General features: G+C 38.1%; 1 protein-coding gene across 7 annotated transcripts in view; it reads left to right on the top strand.

Annotated features, from left to right (window-relative positions):
* LOC132034481 (E3 ubiquitin-protein ligase UPL6) overlaps positions 1–15,256 on the top strand; it is a 56,306-nt gene that overhangs the window by 15,210 nt on the left and 25,840 nt on the right. For 6 of the 7 annotated variants that reach the window (XR_009409125.1, XR_009409124.1, XM_059424857.1 and 3 more), the window contains 13 exons: positions 63–243; positions 5,722–5,901; positions 6,193–6,372; positions 10,740–10,821; positions 11,693–11,802; positions 11,906–12,210; positions 12,330–12,426; positions 12,529–12,603; positions 13,676–13,819; positions 13,951–14,034; positions 14,122–14,208; positions 14,430–14,570; positions 14,714–14,839. Coding sequence is in view for 5 of the 7 variants with exons in the window: in XM_059424857.1 (XP_059280840.1) it covers positions 63–243; positions 5,722–5,901; positions 6,193–6,372; positions 10,740–10,821; positions 11,693–11,802; positions 11,906–12,210; positions 12,330–12,426; positions 12,529–12,603; positions 13,676–13,819; positions 13,951–14,034; positions 14,122–14,208; positions 14,430–14,570; positions 14,714–14,839 (1,792 nt within the window). In the remaining 2 variants the exon portion in view is untranslated. The remainder of the gene's footprint in view (positions 1–62; positions 244–5,721; positions 5,902–6,192; positions 6,373–10,739; positions 10,822–11,692; positions 11,803–11,905; positions 12,211–12,329; positions 12,427–12,528; positions 12,604–13,675; positions 13,820–13,950; positions 14,035–14,121; positions 14,209–14,429; positions 14,571–14,713; positions 14,840–15,256) is intronic. The other variant, XM_059424854.1, reaches the window with a different exon arrangement.

The raw sequence follows: 15,256 nt of genomic DNA on the forward strand, positions 1-15,256 counted from the left end.
TTGGAACGCTAAACAATTGCTTTCATGTCTTTATTTTACTCATGTGAGCCATGTCCATGCAGGAATAAGTTGAGAGATCAACTTTTTATGGAATCTGAGAAGTCCTGTACATCAGCAATACTCTTGTTGGATGCAGTTACATTGTTGATTGATTTAAGACTTCCTTGGGCTTGCAGCACTGTCACCTATCTTCTTCAAAATAATATATATTCCTTATTTAGGGAAATTGTTCTGATTGGCAAGGTATAGCATACACAATATGAACTCAACTGATACTTTCTTTCCTCTACCATGTATATTTTCTGCCTGCTTCTACAAGTACAAGAGCTATTTAATTAAATTATTTTACAACCTGCCATAGCGTATGTTTTTATTTTTAAACTAATATGTTACTTGGTATTGAGCCTACTGACTGTTCGTAGCAACCAGAAAATCAAAAGTTACTACATAATGTTCAAAATTGGAACTAGCTAAAAGAAGAAAAGCTATTGCTAACATATGAATCCTATCCTGAGTTCTGATAGCTATTGTAGTTCTGTCAACTGTATGTTGAAGTTTCCTGCACTGTCTGCATAGTAGGATTAGAGTAATCCATCTCCACATATGCCATATCAGTTGATACTTTCTTTTAGAGCTCCGCAATGAGTTTTTAAGTATAGTTTTCAAAGAAGTGATCACAAAATCCAAGTAGGTTGTAGTTATGGATTAGTTTTACATTCTGCCAACTAATTTTATTGCCGTAAATTGCTCTTCTACTCTTGGGAGCTAGAAAGTATGGAGCGAAAGGTAATGGAGTTGTGTGACACTTGTAAGTTTTCATGGAGATTCCCGATATCCGAACTAATGTTGAAATGCAGGGCTTTCATACGACTCTCTTCAATCCTATGCTTCCAATACATTTGTTAAGGATTTGTAAATTATTACTCTCTCTGTCCCAATTTATGTGGCACCCTTTCCTTTTTAGTCTGTCCCAAAAAAAAAAAAAATTCAACAACATACCCAGTGAAATCTCACAATGTGGGGTCTGGGGAGGGTAAAGTGTATGTAGACCTTACCCCTATCTCGGAAGATAGGGAGGCTGTTTCAGAAAGATACCCTCGGCTCAAGAGAAAACACAACGAGATAGGGCCGTTTGAAAAAGGAAGCAGTAGCTACCACAGATAGATAAGATAATCGAAGCACAAGAAACAACATATAGTAGCAAGAATCAAAGGACAATAGATTATCGATCGAAAGAGCGACTACCTACTAGCCTTCTACCCTAATCTGAGTCCTCCATAACTTCCTATCTAAGGTCATGTTCTCTGCAGTTCGAAACCGCGCCATGTCCCGTTCCCAAAGACCTCTCCCAATACTTTTCGCCTACCCCTACCTCTTCTCGAAATCATCCATAGCTAACCTCACACTCGCACCGGTGGCAATACGCGTGTCTCTCTCCTCACATGCCCAAACCATCTCGGCCCTCGCTTCCCTCATACCGTCCTCCACCGATCCTACTCCAACCTTATCCTGATATCTTCATTCCTAATCCTATCTCGCCCGGCGTGCCCACACATCCATCGTAACATTCTCATTTCCGCAACTTTTATCTTTTAGACGAAGAGTTTTGATTGCTCAAAGACTCTCGCTTCCGTACAACAAAGTCGGTCTCACAACCACTTTGAGAACTCGCCTTTAAGTTTTGGTGGCACCTTCTTATCACACAACACTCGAAGCAAGTGCCTCCATTTCATCTACCTCGCACCAATACGATGCGAGACATCATCGTCAATATCCCCATTTTCTTGTATAATAGATCCAAGATATTTGAAACTTCCTTTCTTTGGGACGGCACGGGTACCAAGCCTCACTTCCACGCTGTGCTCAGCGTGTCACGTCACTGAACTTGCACTCCATGTACTCTATCTTGGTCTTACTCAACTTGAACCCTTTAGACTCCAGAGTTTGTCTCCAAATCTCCAGCTTAGCGTTCACTCCGCTACGAGTCTCGTCAATCAAGATTATGTCATCTGCAAATAACATACACCATGGCACCTCACCTTGAATTTGCCGCGTCAAACAATCCATCACTAAGGCAAATAAAAATGGGCTAAGAGCCGATCCCCGGCGCAACCCCATCTCCACCGGAAGTGCTCCGAGTCTCCTCCCCGCCGTCTTTACCCCCGGTCTTAGCTCCCCCACACATGTCCTCGATCGCCCTAACGTACGCTACGGCACACCTATGGCCTCCAAGCATCTCCATAAAACCTCTCTCGGCACTTTGTCGTAAGTCTTTTCTAGGTCGATGAAAACCATGTGCAAGTCCTTCTTCCTCTCGCCTATCTTGCTCCACCGCCTCCTCACAAGACGGATGGCTTCGTAGTCGAGCGCTCCACGTGAATCCGAACCGATTCTGCGAAACGGACACGCCTTTCTCACCCTCATCTCCACCACCTTTTCCCATACTTTCATAGTGTGGCTTAGCAGTTTGATCCCTCTATAGTTGTTGCAACTTTGAATATCACCCTTGTTCTTATACAAAGGAACCATCATACTCCACCTCCACTCCTCAGGCATCTTCGCCGTCTTAAAAGTAACATTAAACAATCCAGTCAACACTCCAAACCTACCCTGCCCGCACTCTTCCAAAACTCCCCAGGGATCTCGTCAGGCCCGATAGCTCTTCCCCTGCGCATCCTACGAACAACACCTTTAACCTCCTCCACCTTGATACTCCTACAATACCCAAAATCGCGACGCCTCTCAGAGTACTCCAAATCTCCCAACAAAATGTCTCTATCACCTTCCTCGTTCAAGAGTTTATGGAAGTATGATTGCTATCTCCGTTTAATGAGAGCTTCCTCCACCAATACTTTGCCATCCTCGTCCTTGACGCACTTTACTTGATCCAGGTCCCGTGCCTTTCTCTCCCTCGCCTTGGCTAGCCTGAACAACTTCTTATCCCCGCCTTTGTCCTCTAATTCTGCATATAGACGTTCGAAAGCTGCCGTTTTTGCCGCCGAAACTGCCAACTTTGCTTCCTTTCTCGCAATCTTATACCTTTCCCTATTCGTCCGTTTCTCCTCATCATCCTTGTTGTCTACCAACTTCGCGTACGCCACCTTCTTTGCTTCCACCTTCCCCTGGACTTCTCCATTCCACCACCAGTCCCCTCGTCGCCCACCACGACGACCTCTCGAGACTCCCAGAACATCTCTAGCTGCTTCCCTAATGCAACTCGCCGTCCTGTCCCACATACTGCTCGCGTCCCCTCTACTCTCCCAAGCCCCTATAGCCCTCAACTTCTCCCCCATCACCCGGGCACTCGACAAAGTCAGACTCGAAAAAAATTCACCTTTCTAAAATTAGAAATAATTTAATTTTAAAATTCTCCTTTTACCCTTAATGAAATGATTTATAGTCACACAAATGTTTAAGGTTTGTTTTATATCACAAATTTCAAAAGTCTTCCTTTCTTGCTTAAACTTTGTGCCAAGTCAAATGGTGTCACATAAATTGGGACGGAGGGAGTGATATACATACATACAGGGGCAGAGCTAGGTTGGGCCGAGGGGGGTTCGGATGCCTTCGGTGAAAAATTACACCGTATATACAAGCTTCTATATGCTAGATGTTGAAACCCCTTGGCTTCTTCGTGTGTTTACTTCTTTATAATTTTGAACCCTCTTAAAAAAAATCGTTGCTCCGCCACTGCATATACACACACACATCAATGTATATATGTGTGTGTGTGTGCGCGTTTGCTTTTGTAATAAAAAATATATATGTGCGTGTGTGTGTGTGTATATAGAGGAAAGGTTTAGAGTCCTCATATTGTGTAATTGGAAATAGGAATTACTTTCCTTTTATGTTCCTTCTCTTTTTAGGATTTTATTTTGATTGTTAAAATTATTATATTTATCTCAGCAACAAGTGTCGTAAATATTTCTAATAGTGCCTACATTATTTTATACGTAATGAGCTCAAAAAGTCAATCACGACGTCTATCTATGCATGTATTTTAGGAATACTTGTAAACACTATTTAAATCCCAACATGTTTGAGGCAATAATTAAGCAATTCATTCCCAATTTTTCTCTTTCCTTTTTCATTTTCTACATAGCATCAGAGCTTCTAAGATTTTGGTAGAGATGCAAATAGCTTTCGCTAACAGGGGTGATGCCAGCCGACGTGTGCCGCCAATGATTTTCTTCTTTTCTTCTTCCGTTTGGTGTCTAGCAGAACTCTTCTCTCCAGCAATTGATGCTCCTCTCTCTATTCAGCATCATTCATTTCTCCGGCGACCGATATGCTGCCACTATCTCTTCGGTGACCCGCGCTTCTACTTTCTACGCAACCAATACCCTCCTCAGATCTTGAATTTCTATTAGAATCCAGTGTTTGTGTCCTTACTCCGAAAATCCTTTTGCTAGTGAGTTTCTATTCTGGAATCAAAGCCAACGGTTTGAGTCCTTACTCTAAAATTTCTTTCTCCATAATTCAAAATTCTTTCTATCCCTCTTCTAGTACGACTTCCTCTAATTCTTTTTCTGGTTTAAAAAAGGAGTTCTCTCTCTTATCTCAAATTTCCTTCACTTCCTCTAGTTCAATTAGAAATTAAGAACTATTACCTTACAAAAATCTTCTTATTCTTAATCTCACACAAAAGCAAAAAGAATTTCTTCTTATTCCTAAATTATAATGGTAGTTCAGACCAATGAAACTGGAATCGTACCTTCACTTGATGCAAGAGATATCGAATACTCATTCTATTACACTGACTAGTATTGATTATGAGGACTATCTTCGGTACGAGATTGTGAAGCAACAATTATTATCCTCATCTACAGCTGCAAGCTCAACTTGGTACACAAAGTCCGCCTAGTAACTCATCGCCTACTCCAATGACATCCGCTGCTTCATCGAGCACTCATCAGATGAAGTTGACTCATCGCCTACTCCAATGACATCCGCTGCTTCATCGAGCACTCATCAGATGAAGTTGAGTATATTTGTGGCTCCAGAATTGAGTATATCTGGGGCAAGTTAGGAGCATACAATATGTACGCTTCAACTTGAGGGGGAGTATTAAGAATGAGGGATTATAAATATGGCAAGATCCCATGGTTCTTATAGTTGTGTAATTCAAAATAAAAATTACTTCCCTTTCCTTGTGAGAATTACTTTCTTTGTTTTTCTTTTTAGAATTACTTGTAAACACGATTTAAGCCCCAACATGTTTGAGGGAATAATCAAACAATTCATTCACAACATCTCTCGTCTTTTCTCATTAACTCTTGAACATTCTTTGCAGAAGATATAGGCTACTAATAATATATATATATATATATATATATATATATATATATATATATATATATATATATATATATATATATATATATAAAAGCTGCCCACTGGCAAGCTTTAAAGACTTGAATATCTATCGAGATCGTAAACTTTGATATGATGTGAGAAATTAGTTAAGGGAAGATATTGGGGGACTAAGTTGGACAAGTATCTTGTGCTCAGGACCTTCTACAAATGCTTTGGACAATATACATCAAAATAATATTTCTTCGGATGGAATATAATATAAATAAGACAACCTTAATTTTTTTGCATGCATGATTCACTTGTTTTTCTGTTTTGGTGTGCTAGTATCTCAAGAGTCCAAATATCTACTTGCCTTGGTGTATATCAAAGTTTGAAGAGTGACAGGATGCAGCTTAACTTTTGCAGGAAAGAAGCTTTCCAGCTTCCAACAGGGTTGTATCTTCATTCGAGCATGTGCTTGCACTAATTACATCTCATATTGGTCAAAGCACTTGTACTTGCCCAAGTGTTGACCCAAAGTGTTGCTTCCCATCCCAGATTCTTACAATTCCATTTTTATGGCGGTTTTTCCCTCACCTAAAAGAGGTAATTGGTTACAATGTTGAAGTGGAACATGATTATTTCTATGGAGGATCAGATTGAGGAATAATCCTTTACCAACCAAGTATCAAGTTGCTCTTTTGCTAGTTCAAGTAAATTGGTCTTTAGGATGATCTGCAGGGATTATCAGCTCATATCTCAGATCTGTGCCTTACAGTTGTTCATCTTCATGTGGAAGCTTCAGATTTATGCTTCTGGGATGTTTATGTTCTGTTTGCCCATGTTTCTTTTATATTTCCTAATGGCTTAGTCAGCTAGTTTCATTTTATTATGCAGGTCTTTGCAAGTCCATCAGTGAGTCGTCATTATTTTCATCAGATGACATTATGCATGAAAGACCATATTAATGTCCTCCCTCCTGATATAGCGATCGATCTACCTGGATACGCTATCCTTCTTGGGAATCTGTTGGAAGTTGTTGGACTTGCTTTTGCTCAGCCAGAATCATTCACTATGGTAAAGACTAAAGACATGCCATTGTTGTACTCAAATAAAAAGAGATTTTTTTTTTTGTCGTACAAGTTTTATAATTACTGTCATTTATGTTTGAAACCTATGCCATAAGGACATGTATGCATGACTCGTCACTAGCGTGAGAACAGTAGTAGTAGATACAAAATAGTTTCCCATAACCGTGGGTTTACGCCAGGGATCAATATTGAGCACGCCCTTGTTTACCCTAATTATGGATGAGCTAACCAATACAAGATGAGGTCTCGTGGTGTATGTTATTTGCTAACAAGATTATATTAATTGACGAAACCAACAAGGGTATCAACAAAAAGCTTGATCTGTGGAGAAACAATCTATAGACTAAAGAGTTTTAGGATAAGTAGAAGTTTGAGTTTTTTTTTTTTTTGAAACTGGTAATTGAGAAGTTTGAGTGATTTATGGCTGAATCTAGAATGTCCAGAGTAGTTGATATGGTGCTAAATTCAAACATTTCAAATATCTAGGCTCGTTATTCCAAGAGAATGAATGAAAGATGAAGATGTTCCATATAGAATCAGAATCAGATGGTTGAAATGAAAATGTGCTACAGAGTGTTATATGATAGGAGAGTGGCTACCAAAATGGAAGGTAAGTAGTATAAAACAGTTATTGGACCAACAATGTTGTATGACATTGAATGTTAGGTCACTAAAGTCCAACTTATCCACAAGATGAGTGTTGCAGAGATGCGGATGGTAAGATGGATGTGCAGTTATCAGTGTTGTTAAAGGCTCACTTAAAGGGCGTTTGAGCCCTGAAGCCGGTGAAGCCCAAGTTGTTTGCTTCACCTCGCTTAGTTGGCGCTTTAGTGTAGGCATCAGTGGAAGAATCTTCTTATATCGGCCAAACCAAATAATTGAAAATATATTTCAATCATATTAATACGTTACTTTATGTCCTATGCTTTAAAGGAGGCTTTTACTGAATCTTATGCCAGTAGGAAACATAGAGGACTTCTAGTACTTTTCATTTTTGTTTTTGTTCTGTATAATATTGGCCTGAGATGAATTTAAATGGGTAACATGATCAGTGAGGATTCATATAGTGAGATATTTTTATGCAATAGGAAATATAGAACTTCTAGTAGTTTTTATTAATTTAGGTGGAGAACCTGATTAGTGAAGATTCATATAGCTGACTCCAACTTGGTTGGGACTGCAAACATAATTGTATTGCTTGGAATCTACTAGTACAGTTGCTTGTTGGAATCTTATATCAACGAAGGTACTCTCATTCTTTGGCAATCCCAAATGCTTTATTTGGCATGAATTGATTCCATGTGATACTTCCTCTCACATTTTATTTAGGCTAATTCAACTGGGGTTGGAGATTAAGGAAATATTCTATAAATGATTTGATAAGATTGGGGTTGGTTACATATCTTTTGAAGGAATTAGTTTTGAGAGGTACATGTTGGGAAGTGAGATTTTATTAGAAGGGGGTGATTTCTTTTGTGAAAGATATCATGTCAAGGAAATCATCTCCCACACTTTTTTATTCTGATGAAGGAAGCTTTGAGCAGGGTGATGGACAGAGTTGTGGTAGGAGGCTACTTGAGGAATTCCTCTGTGTCAATTGAGGGACGAAATTGTGTGAGGATCTCTCACCTCCTCTTTGTTATTGATCTATTAGTTTTTGTGATGCCGATGGAAATAAACCATGATACGTGGGACCGATTCAAATGTGGTCACAAGTAATGTTAAAACTTGAGGTCAAACCTCAAGAAGTCAGATCGTTCCAACGGGAGAGGTATCATCAAGCAGATAACATACGTACTTAATTGAGAACATTAGTGCTCTTCCTACTATCTACCTGGTTGGCGTTGGGGGCCTCGATTAAGGAACAAGCAACATGGAATCTGGTCATCAAACGAGTTGAGAAGAGGCTAGTTGAATGGAAAGAGAGATACTTGTTCGTAAGGAGGAAAGGGATAGAGAATGCATTGTCAAGATTCCTACATACTACATGTCACTTTTGCTGACACTGGCCAGTGTGGCCGGAAGATCAAGATCATAGCAAGCACCATTTAGTAAGTTTGGATATCGTAACTTTCTCGAAACAGTGGTGACCAAGTATGAAGAATCTTAAAGTGTTAAACAAAACGTTACAACGAAATTACTGTAGAGATTTGGGACGGAGGATCAACTCTATTGGGGGGAGCTGATGGCACAAAAAATATGGACGTGTGGATAAAGGAATGGAGGACCAGGAGTGTCACACTACCTTTTGAATGCAGTGTATGAAGGAACACCATGAAGAGGTGGGGAGACTTCAGTGACAACATAACATATAGGGTGGGAATGGCAACATAATTAGCTTCTAAAGTCAATATGGTATGGAGATTCTGACCATATTCGGAATGGCCTCTTTCTTCTAGTATGTTTTTGGTGTGCCAATGAGGTTCCAGTGTGTGTAGAAGATTGGGTATAGTCTGTTTAGAACCATATTTTTCTTGAAGAATCTATTTCTGATATACTTCTGCATCTTATTTTCTTGTAGATTCTCTACTAAAAAAATAAAAAGTTATGTCAAAGGTTAGGTAGAGTAGCCTATTTGTATAATTTGAGTTAATTAAGTAATAGTTCTACGAAAGGTGATAGTTTGTATGGAAGGAAAACATGGCAAAAGTTTTAATTTTTGAAATGTTGGGGTTTGGGGGTATTTGTGGATAAATTTCATGTAAGGTCAAGGTAGGGGTGGATCAGAGAATGTGCGAAAATTTGGGTCAAGTAAATATTGTACACGCGCTCACTTAAAATGGATCAGTCTTCATCAAATGGATTTAAAGAAAAGACGGTCAAATAAATTGTAGCTAAAGGATTATAGGAAGAGAGTCAGGAGTTTTGATACGGCTCAACATTTGAATATCAGTTTCAAGCCTCATGCTATTGCACACTGAGCATTTGACAAATCATCTCTATTGTTTCAGGATGAGTGGATATGCATGGTGTTCGTAAGCATTTTTATTGCAAGCCAAATTTTTGCAACAGAACTTAGGATTGCATCAGAGGCTCACCATTCACTCCCCTATAATGTTGCTAGATTGAAAGATAACTTCGACAGAACGGTTGGGAGACCAACAATGTCATAACGGATGGATGTGCAGTTATACAAAATTAGAAATAAGATTTAAGTATTATCACAACAAATGGAGTTGCAATATGGATGATAAAATGAGAGGAGGACCATGGGATGATTTAGACACAAGGACCTGGACCTCTAAATGCACTTTTTTCTGCTTACGCTACTGTCTTGATTGTAGGTGCTGAAAAGGGTAAATTAGACCTAAAATCAAATGAAAGGAAGTTATTTAAAAAGAAAAGACTTACCATCTCAGATTCTCTAGGATCCAATAAGGATGTAACTATGTATATCACTGAAGCAAAAGTTCCATGTAGGCGATGTCAACTAGTCGAGATTAAGACATAGTTATTGTTGTTACACTTACGTCGAGTCCACTTAGGAATAGGTGTGAGATTTACAGAACTTCAGGTTAGAGAAGTGTTGATCTGCCTTAAAATACTAAGAACTTACCCATGTCAAATGAAATAGGCCCGAATTGAGCAAGATACATAGAGGATTGATATTGCCACATTAACTAGTTCGAGATTGAGGCAGAGTATTGATCAATTGTATTTTCGGAATGAGAAGAAAATAAGTGTTAGTAGTTGTTAGGTTTCCCACATTCATAAAGAGAATGGGTTATCTTCTTATATGGACTTGGAGAATCTCCATCTCATGAACTATGTTTTGGAATTGAGTTAAGCCCGGGGACTATTTTCTAGTCAAATCCATTTCAATTGTTGGTTGACTGTTTTGGGCCCCCAATGTTATGTTTTCCACACTCTAGATAATCAGCTCTAGGTGTGTAGGAGGGGATGTTAAGTGTCCAACATTGGGTGAGAGAATGGAATGTTGCCTCCTTCCAATCCTCATATCCTCATATCATGAGCTAGCTTTTGCGTTGAGTTAGCCAAAGGTTCATTTTCTCACTACTGTCGATTATGTTGCTGATTTAGGCAACCTTTAATATTGTTATATCCACCTTGTCTTTTTCTGTGGAGTATTTTGCATGATTTCTGCTATAGGCAAATTGATGGCATATTTTATTCTTGGTTAAAATGAATAAGATTACAAGGTAGATACTTGATGTTGACTGATGTAACGCCACAAATAAGGAAAAGGGAATTTGGATTTGCTCATTAGTTGTTCAATGTTGAATCTGCGTTTCAAAAGGGAATGTTTCTTGTTAAACTATTGTTTATAGAATGTGTTTCCTTCGCTCATTTTCTTCCGGGATCACAGCAATTTCCTCCAATATTTGTTCACAGGCGGTTGATTTTGCAACAGTTGTGACTTTTTTGTTGAAAGCACTCCCTTCTCTCCAATCATCAAATATGGGAAGTAAAGAAAGTATGTCCTTGTATTACATTTGTGTTATACCTGCATGCTATTGCTTCAATAGATGTGCTCATTGGTGTTCTAATTCACACACATAAGATTTCAAAAGGTAAAAGAATGTAAACACCATTTCAGAAAAGGATCAAAAATGCCCTTAAATTATGTGAAATTGAACAAAAATGTCCTCCGTTAGTTGTTTGGTCCAAAAATGCCCCTATTGTTACTTGATTGGTTCAAAAATGTCCTTTTCCTGATAAACATATTGTTTCCTTTTAAACATATTTTTTCGTAGTAGAATATTATTTTTAAAGAACCCTTTTCTTGTTTCTTTTCTTTTAAAATCCCCTTTCTTGTTTCTTTTCTTTTAAAATCCCTTTAACTTCTAAAAAAGTGGGAATTAATATTTTTCTCTTCTTAATCTCGTTTCGTCAATTAAAATAGAATAATAACCCCATGTACTTTTTTATTGGATAATATAGGTCATATACATAAGATCATTGTATCCAATCATTAATTTTCATTTAGATGACGATAAAAAAAATTCTTAATAAAATAGGAAACTTATTTTATGTCTGTAGGATAAACATTTGCTAATATATCCTATTTTTTTTCATTGATAAAACAAGATTAAGAAGGAAAAAAGATAGACTTCCCACTTTTTTATTAGTTAAAGGGATCTTAAAAGAAAAGAAACAAAAAAATGGTTCTGTAAAAACTATATTTTTATTAGGAAAACAATATTAAAAAAAGGGCATTTTTGACCCAATTAAGTAACAATAGGGGGTTTTTCGGACCAAACTATTAACGGCAAGAGCATTTTTGACCCTTTTCCCTTTTTTTTAATTGTATTGCGAGCTGATTACACTTTGTTCAAATTCTTCAGTGTCTGAGGATGACATGGTCATTGATGATGAACAAACAGAAAAAGTTCTGAATTCGGGTTTGGAGCAACAGATAACCAATGCTATCGATGCACGTTTTCTTCTACAGCTGGTATGCACTCATAATTTTTGCCGTACCGACTATGGTTCACTATTAGTTCAGTCAAGATTTTATCCATTTGAACAATCAATCATATTTTATGTTTGATGAACAGACTACTGTTTTACTGGGAGGGTTTTCACCTCTAAATGGTTCACATAGTGGCCAGTTTGATGAGAAACATGTGGCAGCTGTTAGTGCAGTTTGTGCTTTCCTTCATGCGACTTTCAACATTTTGCCGCTTGAACGTATTATGACTGTACTAGCCTATCGGACAGAACTAGTTCCTGTCCTTTGGAACTTCATGAAACAATGCCATGAAAATCAGAAATGGTCATCCTTGTCAGAGCAATCACCATATTTGCCAGCAGATGCTCCTGGATGGTTATTACCTTTATCTGTTTTCTGCCCAGTTTATAAGTAAGAGCTTATGGCTTCAATACATTCATTTGTATCATTTGGGCAAATATTCTAGGGCTGCTTGTATGGTGTGACAGTGCACAAGTAAATAACGCATCTTCTTCTCTATGGTGAAACAGGCATATGCTTATGATTGTCGATAATGAGGAGTTCTATGAACAGGAGAAGCCATTATCGCTGAAGGATATCAGATGTTTGATTGTTATCCTTAGACAGGTAAAACCTTGTAAGGGATCAATAAACGGGTAAACAAAGGACTTAAAAAATTGTACTGATCGAAAAGAACTTTTAAGTTGTTATCTCTTCATCCTGGCCTAGGAAACTACTGTGGTGATTGTTAGAGGAAGCACTGCAGTGATAGGATTAGCTTCTGTTCACATCAGGTCGGCCAGTGTAAGAATCATGAGTGGAGATTGATTACCATTGTGATTGGTGAAGACCTGTAGAAGCCTCAATTGATACTGTTAAAATGTGTACTTGCTTGCAATCATAGACTTATCTACTATCAGAACCAAGAACAAGTACGGATGTTCCAAACTCTCACTTATGTGTAGTAATTATCTGCTCACCCTTGTGACTTAAAGGCATGATCATATAGGTAATTGGTTCAAGACCTCCACGAGAAGTTACTAATAATTAAAGTTACTCCTTGCATCCTTGGTTATGATTTGAGAAATGTTTGTTCATAAAGTAGAAATCTGGAAGCAAGTAGAAACAGTCACCAGTTTCAAAAAAAAAAAAAAAAAAAAAAAAAAAAAGAAGTAGAAATCTGGAAGCAACAGACTAAAGTAGTTAGAAACTATTTTACAGTACCTTTTGTCCATTTAGTGCTACACGTGGGGTCAACGTAACGGGCGCCTTGAACACATTCATTACTATGAGGATTCATCGTGATTTTTTTACTATTTTTATGCTGCTTTATGAACCTACCACAATCTTTCTCCTTTATCTTGATTCGGGACCGGCCATAATCTGAAGTTAGCGCGCAGAAACTATTATATAAACAAATCTGGTGTTATAATCCACAGAACTGAAATAGGACCTAAGTGTAACTGGAAGTGCCCATATTAGTTCTTTTGATTTTCTAAATATGCTCTCTGTTCTCGGATTAGTTGCACTATGTTCTGTGATTAACACCTAAAGTTATGTAAATGAACAATTTCTTGTTTCAAAAAAAAAAAAAAAAAAAAAAACAAAAACAAAAAATTTTCTTTTTCGATGATCTGACAGGGGAGGTTCCTTAGCAATCATATTTAGATACATGAAATCTCATTTTTTAAGTCAACCAGACGGTATTGTTCTTTGAAGCATATCTTTAGCTTCCGGAGTCGTGTAAACCCAAAAATCCAACTTTTCTTTTGCTTGGAGAGTGCTAAGTGTGCAATTGATGAAAGAAGACTATAAGGGCTTGTGTTTGTATGTGGACTCTTTCCGTGCCTAATGCATCTATGCTTTACATACTCAGGCCTTGTGGCAGCTCCTCTGGTTGAATCCTACGGTGCCTACTAACTTTGGTAAATCAACAACTGATATCTTTGCTATGAAGAAGCATCCATTAGAGTTCCTTCAGCATAGGGTTTGTGTTGTAGCATCTGAACTCCTATCACAGGTAAATACAGAGTCCGTCTCCTTCAAACACAATTCTTGCAATATTTTGTCTTGCACTTGAATTAGTTTATAATTGAAGTATGAGATATAAAGATTATATCGAATCAATGTTCTAACATAGCGTTATTGTAGTTACAAGATTGGAACAACAGACGGCAATTTACACCTCCTAGTGAATTTCATGCTGATGGTGTAAATGAGTATTTCATATCTCAGGTAATAGCTATGCCATTGCAACTTATGTTTCTTTTGGTTTGGGTTTTGGTTCATAAATTTGTATCGGTAATTGGAAGTCTCTTCCAGGCAATGATGGAGAATACTAGAGCCAATGATATACTAAAACAAGCTCCATTCCTGGTGCCATTTACTAGCCGAGCTAAAATATTTACTGTGAGTGATTAAATCTGCACAACTTTTCTTTGAATTTCTCTTTTTAAGTCTTGGCATCTAACTTTTTCGCTTGCCCTTTTACTCCTTCCCCTCTTTTCTTTCGGGACTTAATATCCATTATGAAAATGAGCGGCTCCGTTTGCCGTTTACATATTTGTCTCTTTCGTTTATAGCATGTTATTCTGCTACCACTAACCAACAGTTCTTAAATCATCTGGCAGTCACAGCTAGCTGCAGCCAGAGAAAGGAATGGGAGCTCTGGTCTTTTTGCTAGGCATAGATTCAGAATTAGAAGAGACCAAATTCTGGAAGATGCTTTTAACCAATTGAATGCATTGTCGGAGGAGGATCTCCGTGGATTGGTGATACATTTCTCTCTGTGTGATTATGTTTGTTTTCTATTTGATTATATACGTGCGTGTATGTGTACAAGTATGCGTGTGTACGGACACTTCTCTCAGAAGAGAAATAATTTCTATTCCTATGGTTAACTTTGTATATCCAGATACGTGTGACTTTTGTCAACGAACTTGGAGTTGAGGAAGCTGGTATAGATGGTGGTGGGATATTCAAGGATTTCATGGAGAACATTACTCGAGCAGCTTTTGATGTACAATATGGATTATTTAAGGTACTAATTTCACCAATGTTGTTACGTATTAGTGCTTGGACCACTTGCCCCCTAACTAGTTGTGGTTCCAGTTATTTTTATTTCCTGGTACTGTGTAGTTTGAGGTATTCACTCTTGCAGCGCAGGACCCTATTGCTTTGTGTCATAGGTTTATGAATCTAGCAGTTGATGACATACATCTGGATATGCCTGGAACTTTAGAAGGAAATAGAGTTCTTTTTAGCAAATGAGAAACGGAACATATAACATTAGGTGATTTCTTCTCATCTGTCCACAGAGTTACCTGGTACCTCTTGTTGGTGGGAGGTGGCAGGTATCTGTTGCTCCCTAACGCACACGCAAGTATACGCGGTCATACAAGTAATATAGGATTTTTAAGTCCAGATATCGATCCCACAGAGACTTATAATTAACTAT

The sequence above is a fragment of the Lycium ferocissimum genome, chromosome 10 (assembly GCF_029784015.1).
Source record: "Lycium ferocissimum isolate CSIRO_LF1 chromosome 10, AGI_CSIRO_Lferr_CH_V1, whole genome shotgun sequence".
NCBI lineage: Eukaryota > Viridiplantae > Streptophyta > Magnoliopsida > Solanales > Solanaceae > Lycium > Lycium ferocissimum.